This window comes from Oryctolagus cuniculus, chromosome 15 (assembly GCF_964237555.1).
Source record: "Oryctolagus cuniculus chromosome 15, mOryCun1.1, whole genome shotgun sequence".
NCBI classification, from domain to species: domain Eukaryota; kingdom Metazoa; phylum Chordata; class Mammalia; order Lagomorpha; family Leporidae; genus Oryctolagus; species Oryctolagus cuniculus.
Genome location: NC_091446.1, coordinates 23339744 through 23353260, shown reverse-complemented (window position 1 = coordinate 23353260; position 13517 = coordinate 23339744). Strand labels below are relative to the sequence as shown.

General features: G+C 41.9%; 1 protein-coding gene across 7 annotated transcripts in view; it reads right to left on the bottom strand.

The window, feature by feature from the left end:
- The window catches only part of SORCS1 (sortilin related VPS10 domain containing receptor 1), a 574197-nt gene that overhangs the window by 63084 nt on the left and 497596 nt on the right, over positions 1–13517 (bottom strand). For all 7 annotated transcript variants that reach the window (XM_070057266.1, XM_051824149.2, XM_051824151.2 and 4 more), the window contains exon 18: positions 11222–11393. In XM_070057266.1, the coding sequence (XP_069913367.1) occupies positions 11222–11393 (172 nt within the window). The remainder of the gene's footprint in view (positions 1–11221; positions 11394–13517) is intronic.

Sequence of the window (13517 nt, the reverse complement as noted above, 5' to 3'; positions counted from 1 at the left end):
TTATGCTTCCTTAAGTCTTTCAATGTATGTGAAATTACAGATCACTGAAATCCACCTAATGAGGATGCGACTCTCACATTTTGGAGTTAAATCTCCCAAAAGTTATAATCATGAATTCTCCTTATTAACTTCCAGTCTTTGTATGTAAATTGAAGCATTAAAAATGAGATACAGATCAAAGTTTTAATTTTAGTCCCATGCCTCAGATTTAATTTAAAAGTCTTAAATTATGCAGAGAATTGCATCTCTTTATTCTTACAGCTGTTTAAAACAGATTTAATTATCTTCTGTAACATGCAGACACTACTTATGCTAGCAGTTCTCTCAGATAAATGCCTTTCAAATTGGTTTCGTTGAGTTCTTAAGACCGACGAGGGCGTTCTGTATCCATCCTATGCCTTGAGGCTCTTACACTGGACTTCTCTAGGAAACTTCTCTAGGAAGCTGAATTATTATGTTGAAAGTTTATAGGCTCATTAGGTGCTCATTAGTGACCCATAGGGCATACATCTTGAGAGTGTCCAGAACGAAAGATGCTACTCCTCATTGTAGGGTTGGGTCTCAGGGCAAAACACCTTCAGTTAGCTCCCTAAAATTCAGGTGTAGATGAAAAATGGTTTCTTAGATACAACTTCCTGGGCTCTTCACTCCCCTCTGGGTTGGTATTTGGATCAGTTGTTCTTTATTGTTAAGGAAACAATGATGTAGAGTGCATTGTCTATGCAGGTGTGCATGTTCTTGAGTTTGTGATACAGATCTAGCGTGGAAGCAAGACTGATCCTTTGCCTTGTTACTTCTAATAAAGTTTCTTTCATGAGCATACACTTGGAAAGAATCTGCAAAGCAGCAGGGATAGAATTTCTGCAATGGAATTTCAGCAGTGTCACCACAGTTGTGTGGTTCTCTCAGTAACACATAAGGTAAGGTATTCTATGAGCCTCTAGAGGAGTTGTGTTATGAATTCATGTTTCTCACGTTGATTTTGAAGTGACTTCATACGGTCCATTTCTTGGGTATGTTATACTACTAGAGGCATGTGAAACTATGAGCTAATTTTAGTGTACCTAGCATTTGATTTACTTCTGTCTTTTTTTTTTTTTTTTTTTTTTGCAGGCAGAGTGGACAGTGAGAGAGAGACAAAGGTCTTCCTTTGCCGTTGGTTCACCCTCCAATGGCCTCCATGGCCAGCACGCTGCGGCCGGCGCACTGCGCTGATCCAATGGCAGGAGCCAGGTGCTTCTCCTGGTCTCCCATGGAGTGCAGGGCCCAAGCACTTGGGTCATCCTCCACTGCACTGCTGGGCCACAGCAGAGAGCTGGCCTGGAAGAGGGGCAACCGGGACAGAATCCGGTGCCCTGACCGGGACTAGAACCCGCTGTGCCGGCGCTGCAAGGCGGAGGGTTAGCCTAGTGAGCCGCGGCGCCGGCCTACTTCTGTCTTTTCCTTTGCTTTGTTTTCATTGATATTTTTGTCTTAGAATTAGGACTTGTACTAGTAGAGGAAGAGACCAAGATTTCAGATACAGACTTCTAACACCTTTTGGATGCAATTTTAACTTTTAAGGTTTTGGGCTTTTAAGTGGGCTTTAGTTCTATACTCTTTGAGAAAGCCTAACCAAATCCACATACATCTATTGAGTTTCTATCAATATGTTAGGCACATTTATCAGAGATGCTAAAGCTGTAACCGGGAGTGCATGATTCCATTAGTGATAATTACAGATTATTGGGAGATGTCTCAAGATATTAACTGCAATATAATGAAATGTTTTTACTTTTTAATATTTAGTGAATGCAAATTTTTCACACTGTCTACTTTATGTGGCTATATTTTTACTTAAAACTCAATATAGTAGAGGTCCTATTTAACTTAAAATGTTTTCTCACAAAATAAAGTGTGTCAACTTGTGAATGATTCACTAGTGAATGAGAGCTGCATAAAAAATGGACACTATGTAATATATTATTTAAGGAACAAATAAATACACAAACACACACATACATACCCCTCTCTAATTATTTGACAAGGCAGTTTATTCTTTAGGTCTCTAATGCTTTAGCTGATATGCACAGGAGATGGAACTAAATGAAGGGGTTTGTGCATAAGTAATTGAGAAAAACAAAAGGCAGGATTTCATCAGTTCCTCACCCAAGCCAGCCCCACAGACTGAAAAACAGACGAATCAACCACGGATCAGAGGCACAAGGGTTTGGTTGCCAAATGACAAAATACAAACGTACATTAGCTATAAGAATCTTTTGCCCACTTCTGCATTAAGCACATTACGGTATCATATCAGAAGAAAACAGGGACCTCTGGGTACCTCTGGCATCTGGGACTTGCTCTATTGCAGGTATCAGAAGCATGTTATAATGTTCCCACAACTATCAAAAACTGGTTACAGGTCTGCATTAAGAGTCAGACACTTATTTCCAAAGTAAGTGTAGCAGCATCAAATTCAAGTGATGAGTATACTTGAAGATGTCATGAAGGATACAGAAATTAAATATATACAAATTCTATGGGTGCTGCATTCATTCTCCAAGTTTTGCAATATCATTTAGCATGAGTAAAACAATGCCAGACAGAGTTGGCATTCAATAAAGGCGCAGTTTTTGCAAAGAGGGGGAAACCCTAAAGACAATTTAACATCTTTCTTCTCTGAAAATTTTTTTGAAACAAACTGATGCCAAGCCATAAATATTATCAGAAAATCCAGAAGGAAAATGTTGGTAGAGTTATTGATGAGCATCCAAGAACACAGAAGCAGCCTTAGTGAAAACTGGCAGAGGCATAGCTGAATTTCCTTTCCTTTCTATTCCTTAGTCTTCATCACTAGATGCTCTTAGCTAAGGGTTTTTATGGAGGTTTAGAAACTACATTCGGTTTCTTCCAAGAACTTGATCCTTGTGACCACAAAAAGCAATTGAAAATCAAGATGCCACAGAATCAGGATTTGACTCCTGGCTCTATTAATTAGTAGCTGTGTGACCAAGGATGAGTCAATTTGCATCCATGTATCTCAATTGTGTCATCCCTGAAATGACAATCATGACAGCACTTATTGGCCGATGGTTGCTGTGACATCTAAATGAGATAATGCAGGTAAAGTCTTACAGATTGAAACGGGTGGCTCAATGATTGTTAGATAGCTGAATAGTTGCTATCATTGAGTAAATTTTCAATGCTCCCCAGCTTCTAAGTGACTCTACAACTATTTATTCTGCATCGTTTATCACATGCACTGCCCATGCCTATGTGTAAAATCCCAAGAGCAGCAGAGAGACTTGTTTCTGCAAGAAGTCTGAATCAGTAGCGCAGTCAAATGTGGTGTCCCCAGAGTCTCTTCATATGAGGAAGATTCTTTGATTTGGCTCTCTGCATCAGGAGACAAGGGACTCCACAGACCATATCTGACAGCTGAAGGCAGCACATTTTATCCCTGCTGTTGTAACTTTGTCCACCCAACCGAAATGAACAGGCTTATTATTTGTGTTTACCTTCTTGAGTGTAGAAGTCATGAATTTACACATCTTTGAACCAGATTCCCCAATCTGTTCCCACACTCCCTCTACCCAGTATGAGACACCTGATAATTTATGTTACATGGAAAGCATGGCCCGTGTCCCTGGTGCTTGTCCTGCATCATCTGCGCAAAAACTGGAGCTGATGAGGAGTCAGTGTTCTAATGCCAGATCTTGCTCTGTTGTGTTCTTAGAAATGAAACAATAGCCTGGTCTCTGCCTCTGTACAAACACCTGCTGCTTCAGAAGATGATAGTCAGGGAAGGACTCAGGATGACCATACAGCGAAGTCTAGGGTTTCCTGCCTCTTCCACCAAGTTGCTCCAAAGCAGCTACATCTACAGGTCAGCCTGGGGAAGAGCATCAGAAACGGTGGGAGAGAAGTAGGAACATGGCAGGACATCTGTAACAGACATAGTCACTTAGAGGGAGGAGAAAGGGGAATGAACTCTGACAAAGGCCCTGGGGGCAGAGGATTCCCTGTTGCCAGGGGGAGGGAGAATAGGAAAGAGCCCACCTGATAGATCTGTTGTCTTGGTGATCCTCTATCCTGGGTCAGCACCTGACTGAGCAGTGTCCCTCAAACACTCTGGGCTCCCAGACTTGAGCGGAGGAACCCACATGGTTCCCTCCTCCACTCCTCAGAGCAGGGACTGTGGTGGGCAAGGCGTCATCTTGAGAGGGCAGGCGCTCACAAGAAGCTCTTATGGATCCTCTTTAAAAGGGCCCTGCAGACGTTCCTACATGCCAGCAGGACAGAGTGAGCCCCAGGGGTTCAGCTGGGCCCAGCAGAGCAGCAGCATCCCTGGAGCCAGTCCCACACAGCACTCTGTGTTGTGGGTGAACAGTGTGGGCAAGGCGGCTGGGGCAGCCCCTAGTACTCTGGAAATATGGAGGTATGCTCTGTCAGAATGGAGAGCTAAGCTCTTTCCCATGACCTTCTCTCTCTATTGCCATTCTTTTTTGAAAGTTTCTATTTATTTAATAATTTATGAAAGATTCAGATAGAGAAAGAAGGAGAGAGAGTGGGCGAGAGCTCCCATGTGCTAGTGCACTCACTCAAATTCCTGTAATGGCTGAGACTGGGAAGGGCCAGAGATGGGAGCTGGCTCTCATAGAGGTACAGGAACCCAGTAACTTGAGCCATTGCTGCTATGCCCATGGTCTGTATTGGTAGGGAACTAGAGTAAAAGGAACCAGAGCAGGACTTTGATGTGAGGTGTGGGTGTTTTAACCACTGTCTTAGGGGCTGGTGCTGTGGCGCAGTGGGTTAAAGTCCTGGCCTGAAGCGCCGGCATCCTATATGGGCACTGCTTTTAGTCCCAGTTGCTCTTCTTCTGATCCAGCTTTCTGCTATGGCCTGGGAAAGCAGTAGAAGATGGCCCAAGTCCTTGGGCCCCTGCACCCATTCGGGAGACCCGGAAGAAGCTCCTGGCTCCTGGCTTCAGATCAGGCTCCAGCCGTTACAGCCATCTGGGGAGTGAATCAGCAGATGGAAGACCTCTCTCTCTGTCTCTACCTCTCTCTGTAACTCTTTCAAATAAATAAAATAAATATATATATATATATATAAACCCTGTCTTAAAGCTATGCTAAACATCTGTCCCCATCTTGTCATTTTTAACACACAAAATGCTGGAGACTTTTATGGAGATTGCATTGAATTTAAGATCAATATGGAAAAAAACGGACATATTTTCATAATATTGAGTCTTCCAATTCATAATCACAGTATGTCCCTTTATTCATTCATTTATCTTCAAATTTCTTTTTTAATTTATCCACTTAAAAATATTGTAGTTTTTTGAAAATAAGATGATTTAATAGAAAATATTTGTTGATTTTGTTGTAATTTTAAGTTATATATATATATATATGTACATGAGCATATACCTATATGTATAAATGAATATATACATATATTTGATTTTCTATTTGTTTTTTAAATTTTTAAGTCCACATATCCAGATTTACTCTAATTCTAGAGCAAATAAGATGTGTTGTAAGTGACTTAATACTGAAAATCATACCAAAAAATAGAATATAAAGTGTAGGAACAAATCCACACACATATGGCCAACTGATTTAGAACAAAGTTTCACAGTAATTCATTGTGAAAGAATGGTTTTTGATTATATTGGGCCAACAGGATAGGTGTATAGAAAAATATACAAACATTAGATTGTCCCTGAGAACTTTCTTCATGATGAATCACACTCATGTAAAAACTAAAGGGAAAATTTGTGGCATGACATGTTCATGATCTAGAGTTAGACACAGACTTTTTTTTTTTTTTTGACAGGTAGAGTTAGTGAGAGAAACAGAGAAAAAGGTCTTCCTTCCATTGGTTCACTCCCCAAATGGCCGCTACGGCTGGTGCTGTGCCGATCTGAAGCCAGGAGCCAGGTGCTTCCTCCTGGTCTCCCAAGCGGGTGCAGGGGCCCAAGCGCTCCAGCCATGCCCCACTGCCCTTCTGGGCCACGGCAGAGAGCTGGACTGGAAGAGGAGCAACCGGGACTAGAACCCAGTGCCCAAATGGGATGCCAGAGCCGCAGGCGGAGGATTAACCAAGTGAGCCACGGTGCCGGACCCAGACACAGACTTCTTCAGCAAAAATCATTAGTTTATGAAACGTAATTGCTGACAGTATGTGAGTTTATAGTCACCATTCTAGTATTTGTTTTCTATTTATCTAACTATACTATGTTTCTTTCTCCCTTTTTCTTGCCTTATTTTGGATGAATAAAAGACTTCTTTTATTTTTGGAAAATAAAGGTGAAGAAATTTCTTAGCTTGATGTAATCTCATTTGTCAGTTTTTGCTTTAATTGCCTGTGCTTCTGGGGTCTTTTCCAATGAAGTCTTTGCCTATTTACTTTATTCCAATTTCCCTTTCAGATGAATAATTAATTGATAATTAAGCATTCTGTTATTATTCTGCTAGTTGTTGCTCTAAATATTAAAGTACATATTACAGATATGTTGGAGTCTAATAAAATCAATACTTTTAATTCTTCACAAATATTTCATGGGACTTAAACTACCTTAACTCTCTTTAACTTCCTCCAAATACTGTGTTCTTATTCTAACATAATTTATTTTTGCATTTTAAATCCCATGGCTGATTATCATTTTTGGTCTGCAGAGTGGTCATTTACTTTAATTTGTCTACATAGATATCTTCATTCTTGCTCTTCATTCCTTCTATTACTGTGTCCCTAAGTGTGGCATATGGATGGGTGGGTGTAGGACTATGGCTATGCAAACACATTTGCACATGGTTTTGTCTGGGATCATTTTCTTTGTTATCCTTCTTAGAATTTTCTGATTGTCTTAAACAATTTGTTGATATGCTGATCATCATCAATTCTGAAAAATCCTTATCTATTATTTCTTCAAAAACGATTCTCAACTCTTCTCTCCTCCACTTTTGAGATTAAATTACATTTCTCTCCACCATTTGCCTTTTATTTTGTCTCTATTTTCTCTACTCTTCTTCTTATGCTCCAGATGGTGTATTTTGTTTTTACTGTCATTTCTTCTATTTAACTGATGGTCTTCACATGTGGATTCAATCTGCTGTAAACTCATCCACGTTTTTAACATCAGTTTTTATATCTTTATTTCTACAACTTCCATTTGATATTTATTATTAATTGTTGCTCTAGGGCTTAATTTTCCATATTGTTTCAAATCTTGAGCATATGAATTGTTAATTTTAAAGGACATTTTTAATATGTACTACATCTCAGCCAACAGTTGTATGTTTTCTGTAATTTTTTCCCTTTTTGATCTTATTCTTTGATATAGCTAGATTTTTTTTTAATGCCTAACATTTTACATAAAAAAGCTATAACCCCTGGCTTATCCAATTTTCTGGGAAGAGAATTAATTTTAGTTAATAACAGACATCTCAGTGTTGGCGAAAATCACTTTAATCCATTTGAGATTGCGGGGCTTTCAGACTGGATTTTTAAAAAGATTTTATTTATTTATTTATTCATTTATTTGAGAGGTGGAGTTAGAGAGAGAGTGAGGGAGAGACAGACAGTGAGGTCTTCGATCTGCTGGTTCATTCCCCAAATGGCTATAACAGCCAGAGCAGGGCTGATCTGAAGCCAGGAGCCAGGAGTTTCCTCCAGGTCTTCCACATGGGTGCAGGGGCCCACACACTTGTGTGATCTTCTACTGCCTTCCCAAGCCATAAGCAGAGAATTTATGGATCAGAAGAACAGCAGCTGGGTCTCGAACCAGAACCCATATGGGATGCTGGTGCTGTACAGAGAAGCTTAGCCTACTATGCCACAGCACTGGTCCCCTAGATTGGATTTTGAGGTATAGACTGCCTGGTCTAATTCTGGCTAAATCCTTATGCCTAGCATAGAGCTTCTGAGGAGTCCCAAGAAGCAAGTCTTCGATTGTTCACTGGGGTCCTGCTCCTTGAAATGCCTTGAACATTTCTATCTCCCCAAAACCTAACACCTCTGAGAACTCTGCTTAACTTCTCATTCTCTTAGTGACCGCTTCCTATTTTGCTGTATTGCTTAGATACTGCCAAATACTGCAGGGATCTTGTGCCACTTCTTCACACTTCCTCTGCTCTGTAGAATTTGACCTCAACATACTCAGGTGTGTTTCAAACTCTGAAGTCCAATTTTTATCTCCCAACCTTTCTAAGTTCACCAAAGCTCTTTAGCTAACACTTTCTAGCTACGTTATCAAGGAGAAATACAGCATAAAATGTGAAACTTAATCCAATGACCTCCCCATCCCCCAAAAGAGAATTTCAGCTTCCCAATCATCTTAATAGTTCTTGCTTGCTCCTCTCTTCCCTTCCCTTCCCTCTCTTTCTCCTTCTCTCTCTCTCTCTGCACCTAGGTTTCTCCTTCCAAATATATACACTCATATTTAGTTTGCTGCAAGCTAATCTATCATAGCCTCAGGCAGAAATCCCCAAAGAATTTACTTAATGTGAAATACAAGTAACTCCAACTGGCCTAAATCGATCTGTGTCTTTCTAGCTCCAACTGAAGACTTTTCTAGAGACTTAGTACTTTGAATGTGGGTGTGGCTGCAAGGATCTCAGTCAGGAGACAAGTTACGAAAGAACACTCAGCGACAGCAGTGTCTTCAAGAGGCCCTTTGGCCACAGCATCGCAGCACTGAACTCGTTTCACAGTTATTTTTCTTGTAAAAATTAAGATACTCATGATACAAATCCTAATTGCTTCATCTTCTCTCATTCAAGTCACACTCCAGAATCTGTGAATTCTCTGTTTTCCAGCCTTAATCTTATTTTTGTGTTTTTAATTATTTTCCTTAAAGCATATTGCATAACCTGTGAACTTGTTAAGAATGCATATTCTGGGGCCGGTGCCATGGCTCACTTGGCTAAACCTCTGCCTGCAGCGCTGGCATCCCATATGGGTGCTGGATTCTGTCCCCATTGCTCCTCTTCCAGTCCAGCTCTCTGCTGTGGCCAGGGAAGGCAGTGGAGGATGGCCCAAGTCCTTGGGCCCTGCACCCGCATGGGAGACCAGGAGGAGGCACCTGGCTCCTGGCTTCAGATCGGCACAGTGCCGGCCGTGGTGGCCATCTGGGGAGTGAACCAATGGAAGGAAGACCTTTCTCTCTGTCTCTCTCTTTTACTGTCTAACTCTATCATCAAATAAAAAATTAAAATAAAGAATGCATATTCTTGGGACCCACCTTTGGGGATGTGGCCAAGAAAACTTGCAATTGCAACATACTCTACAGATGACTGTGATGCATGTTAAAGACTGAGAGCTACTGGGCTATCATGAAAGGAAACTGGAAGTCAATGTTATTTATGAATCCTTGAGTCAGTAGGAGGATACTTCAGGAACTTCTGGGAAAATGGAAATAAAAGGTAAGTTTATCATGGGACAAAAAATTTTGAAGTCCAGGAGCGAGTGTTTGGTGCAGTGGTTAAGATGCTGCTTGGGGGCCGGCGCCGCAGCTCACTAGGCTAATCCTCCACCTGCAGCCCTGGCACTCCAGGTTATAGTCCCGCTTGGGGCGCTGAATCTGTCCCGGTTGCTCCTCTTCTAGTCCAGCTCTCTGCTGTGGCCAGGGAAGGCAGTGGAGGATGGCCCAAGTGCTTGGGCTCTACACCCACATGGAAGACCAGGAGAAGCACCTGGCTTCTGGCTTCAGATCGGCGCAGCGTGCCAGCCGTAGCAGCCATTTGGGGGGTGAACCAATGGAAGGAAGACCTTTCTCTCTGTCTCTCTCTCTCACTGTCTAACTCTGCCTGTCTAAAAAAAAAAAAAAAGATATTGCTTGGTATGCCTGCAAGCCATGCTGGAGAGCCTGGGTTTAGGTCTCAGCTCTGTTTCTAACTCTGGCTTCATGCTAATGGGCATCCTGGGAAGCACCAGATGATGGCTCAAACACTTGTGTCCCTGCCACCCATATGGGAGTCCCAGATGGAGCTCTGGGTTCCTGTTTCAGTCTTACTTAGTCCATGTCTATTGCAGATATTTGGGGAATGAAGCAGTGGATAGACAATCCCTCTGTCTCTGTCTCTGACTTGCTCTCTTTTCTGTCTCTCTGCCTTTCAAATAAAATGAAAAAATAATTTTTGAAGTCCCTGCATATTAGGGATCTCAGCAAGCTCATGGAAAGTGCCTATGAGGGTAAAAGCTAAGGGGAGATTTCAAACATTTAAAATCAGCTAACATGGGGAAAGTGGGACTCCTTTGTTTAACAGCTGAGATAACGTCCTGAAAGCACTTTTCCTGTGGCCTCTGTCTTCCTTGTTTACAAGATGACAAAAATGTTTACATATACCGTATACCCTATAATACATAGGATGCATTTCATCTTATTTACCATCTAAGTAGTGAGAAATTACAACCATAACGTGGCAAATAATAATTGTAGCACCTCATAATTATATCCCTGAGGTGTTACAAAAAATCTCAAGTGTTGAAGTGAGAAATTATATTCAGTTATGGTTACATTGGCCTTAGTGCTATACATACAGGTATGATAAATACGTGTCCTTTGGAAAACAAATGTCAAGACTTCAGGCTGAGAGGAGAATAATCATTAGCATCTTTTTTTTTTTTTTGACAGGCAGAGTGGACAGTGAGAGAGAGAAACAGAGAGAAAGGTCTTCCTTTTTGCTGTTGGTTCACCCTCCAATGGCCACTGCGGCTGGCACATCACGCTGATCCAAAGGCAGGATCCAGGTGCTTCTCCTGGTCTCCCATGTGGGTGCAGGGCCCAAGCACTTGGGCCATCCTCCACTGCACACCCGGGCCACAGCAGAGAGCTAGACTGGAAGAGGAGCAATCGGGATAGAATCCGGCGCCCCAACCAGGACTAGAACCCGGGGTGCTGGCACTGCAGGCAGAGGATTAGCCTAGTGAGACGTGGCGCCGGCCAAGAATTCATTTTCTTAAATGTACAATGAGGCAAACTTAAGTATAAACTGAATTCCAGGAAGAGATTATGTAGGAGTGAAGAACCTCTTGCAGTAAAACCAACGAACTGAGGAAATGTGAAATGGTAATAGCAACAACAAGCATGACACTAAAAGCAGAATAAAACAACAGCATTAAACAGCATATAACATCAGGAAAGTTGAAGTATGTAAAGCAAATTACAGTTTGCTAAGAAAAATCACTGGCTCTGGAAAGAAGGCCGGAGGGGTGACAGGAAAGACTCTACCTCTTCCAGCTGCACCATCAGAGTAACGTTGTGTCCCTGCTCAGCCGTCAGCTTTCCGTCAGCTGTGATGATCCGCAGTCCCCGAGGGGCCTTCCCGGGGCACTTCTGTGGCTTGGCAGTGTACTGTTCTCTCACCCCATCAGTGCAGTTATTGGAAACCACCTTTCTATACCTAAATGGAGAAAAGTTCAAATTATAAACCAGATCATTTCAAAGCAAACCACTCCCAAGTTTTTGAACCGGACCTATTGTCCAGCCCTGGGAACTGTCAACAACCACTCAATCATTTTCCTGTTTCTATAAGGGTAAGGACTGATGCATACAGAGCACCTGGCAGACAGACAATCACAGTACTACACTGTACTATGTATCTATGATTAGCATGTTCATTCACTCCCTTTATTTATCTAATCAACACATGAATCATTTCTTCATTTTAGAGTTTTGAAAAATGTGCGAAAGTAGAAGACATGGTCCCTGCCCTCATTAAGTTGATAGTCCTGCTGAAGAGACCTACATAGACAATTCAGGAGATAATACAGAGATTAAATAATTTTTAAATGTTTATTTACATGTAATTGAAATGTGGGGCAGGGTGGGGAAAAGAGAGAGAGAGTGAGAGAGAAAGATGGATGAAGGTGGACGGAGGAAGGGAAACAGGAAGAAAGACTGACTGATTGTCCATCTACTGGTTCACTCTCCAAATGCCCACAACAGGCAGAGCTGGGCCAGGCTGAAGCCAGGAGCCTGGAATTCCACCTGTGCTTCCCATGTGGGTGGCAGGGGCCCAAGCACTTAAGCCATTATCTGTTGCCTCTAAGGATGCATTAGCAGGAAGCTGTATCAGAAACAGAGTAGCCAAGATTCCAGCTGGATCTACACAACATGGGACATGGGCATGGCAAGGGGCAGCTTAGCCACAACACCTGTTCCATGAACAATAAGGACTAGAATGCAGGGCCTGTATTGTGCCCAGCAGGTTAATCTGCTGCCTGCAATGCTGGCATTCTACACTGCAGCAACAACAGTTTGGGTTCCTGGCTTCTCCACTTCAGATCCAGGAAGCTTCCTGCTAATGGCCTGGGAAAGCAACAAAAGATGGCCCAAGTGCCAAGACCTCTGTCAACTTTGTGGGAGACCAGGATGGAGTTCCCCTCTCCTGAAAGATCTCTCTATCTCTCTCTTACTTTCTCTTTTTGTCACTTTGCCTTTCAAGTAAGTAAATAAATAAATCTTAGACATTAATCCAGATGAACTTCAAGAAAATATTAAGGATTAGAATGGATAATCCAATAGTTGCCCCTTGTCCACAGAAGAAAAGCTCCAAGAATCCCTATGGATGTGTGACATGGAAGATAGCAGCAAACCTTACACATATCTTGTTTTTTTTCCTATACTTGCATATCTATCATAGTTTAATTTATAAATTAGCACAGTAAAGGAGTAACAAAGATAAAAATAAAAACATAATAACAATATACCATTATAAAAGATATGTGGATGTACTCTCTCTTAAAATATCACACTGTACTGGACTCACTCATCTTTTTTTTTAAAGATTTATTTATTTACTTGAAAGAGTTACACAGAGAGAGGAGAGGCAGAGAGAGAGAGAGAGAGGTCTTCCATCCGATGGTTCACTCTCCAAATGGCCGCAATGGCTGGAGCCAAGCCGATCTGAAGCCAGAGCCAGGAGATTCTTCCGGGTCCCCCACATGGGTGCTGGGACCCAAAGACTTGGGCCATCTTCTACTGCTTTCCCAGGCCATAGCATAGAGCTGGATCGGAAGTGGAGCAGCTGGGTCTTGAACCGGTGCCCATATGGGATGCCGGCACTTCAGGCCAGGGCGTTAACCTGCTGCGTCACAGTGCCGGCCCCTCACCCATCTTCTTGAGATGGGGTGAGATAATATAACTCTTATGTGCAAGGTATTGAGAGACAGCATTAGGCTGCTCCATAAGGGTTACTTTATTGTAGGTATAACAACACTATCATGGTTGACCTGATAATCAATACTGCCATTAAAAGACTAATAGGTGGGTAGAATATACAACATGGATACATTGAACCAAGGGATGATACACATTCTGGACAGGAGGAGTGGGACAGTGTGATGTTTCATCACGCTACACAGAATAACACACAATTTAAAACTTACAAACTGTTTGCTTCCGAAAAATTGCATTTAGTATGACTCTGATCAATTTAACTGAAATCATGTAAAGTAAAATTATTGATAAGGAGGGTCTTGCTGTATGTATTGTAAGAACAGAATATGATAGATATACAGCATTA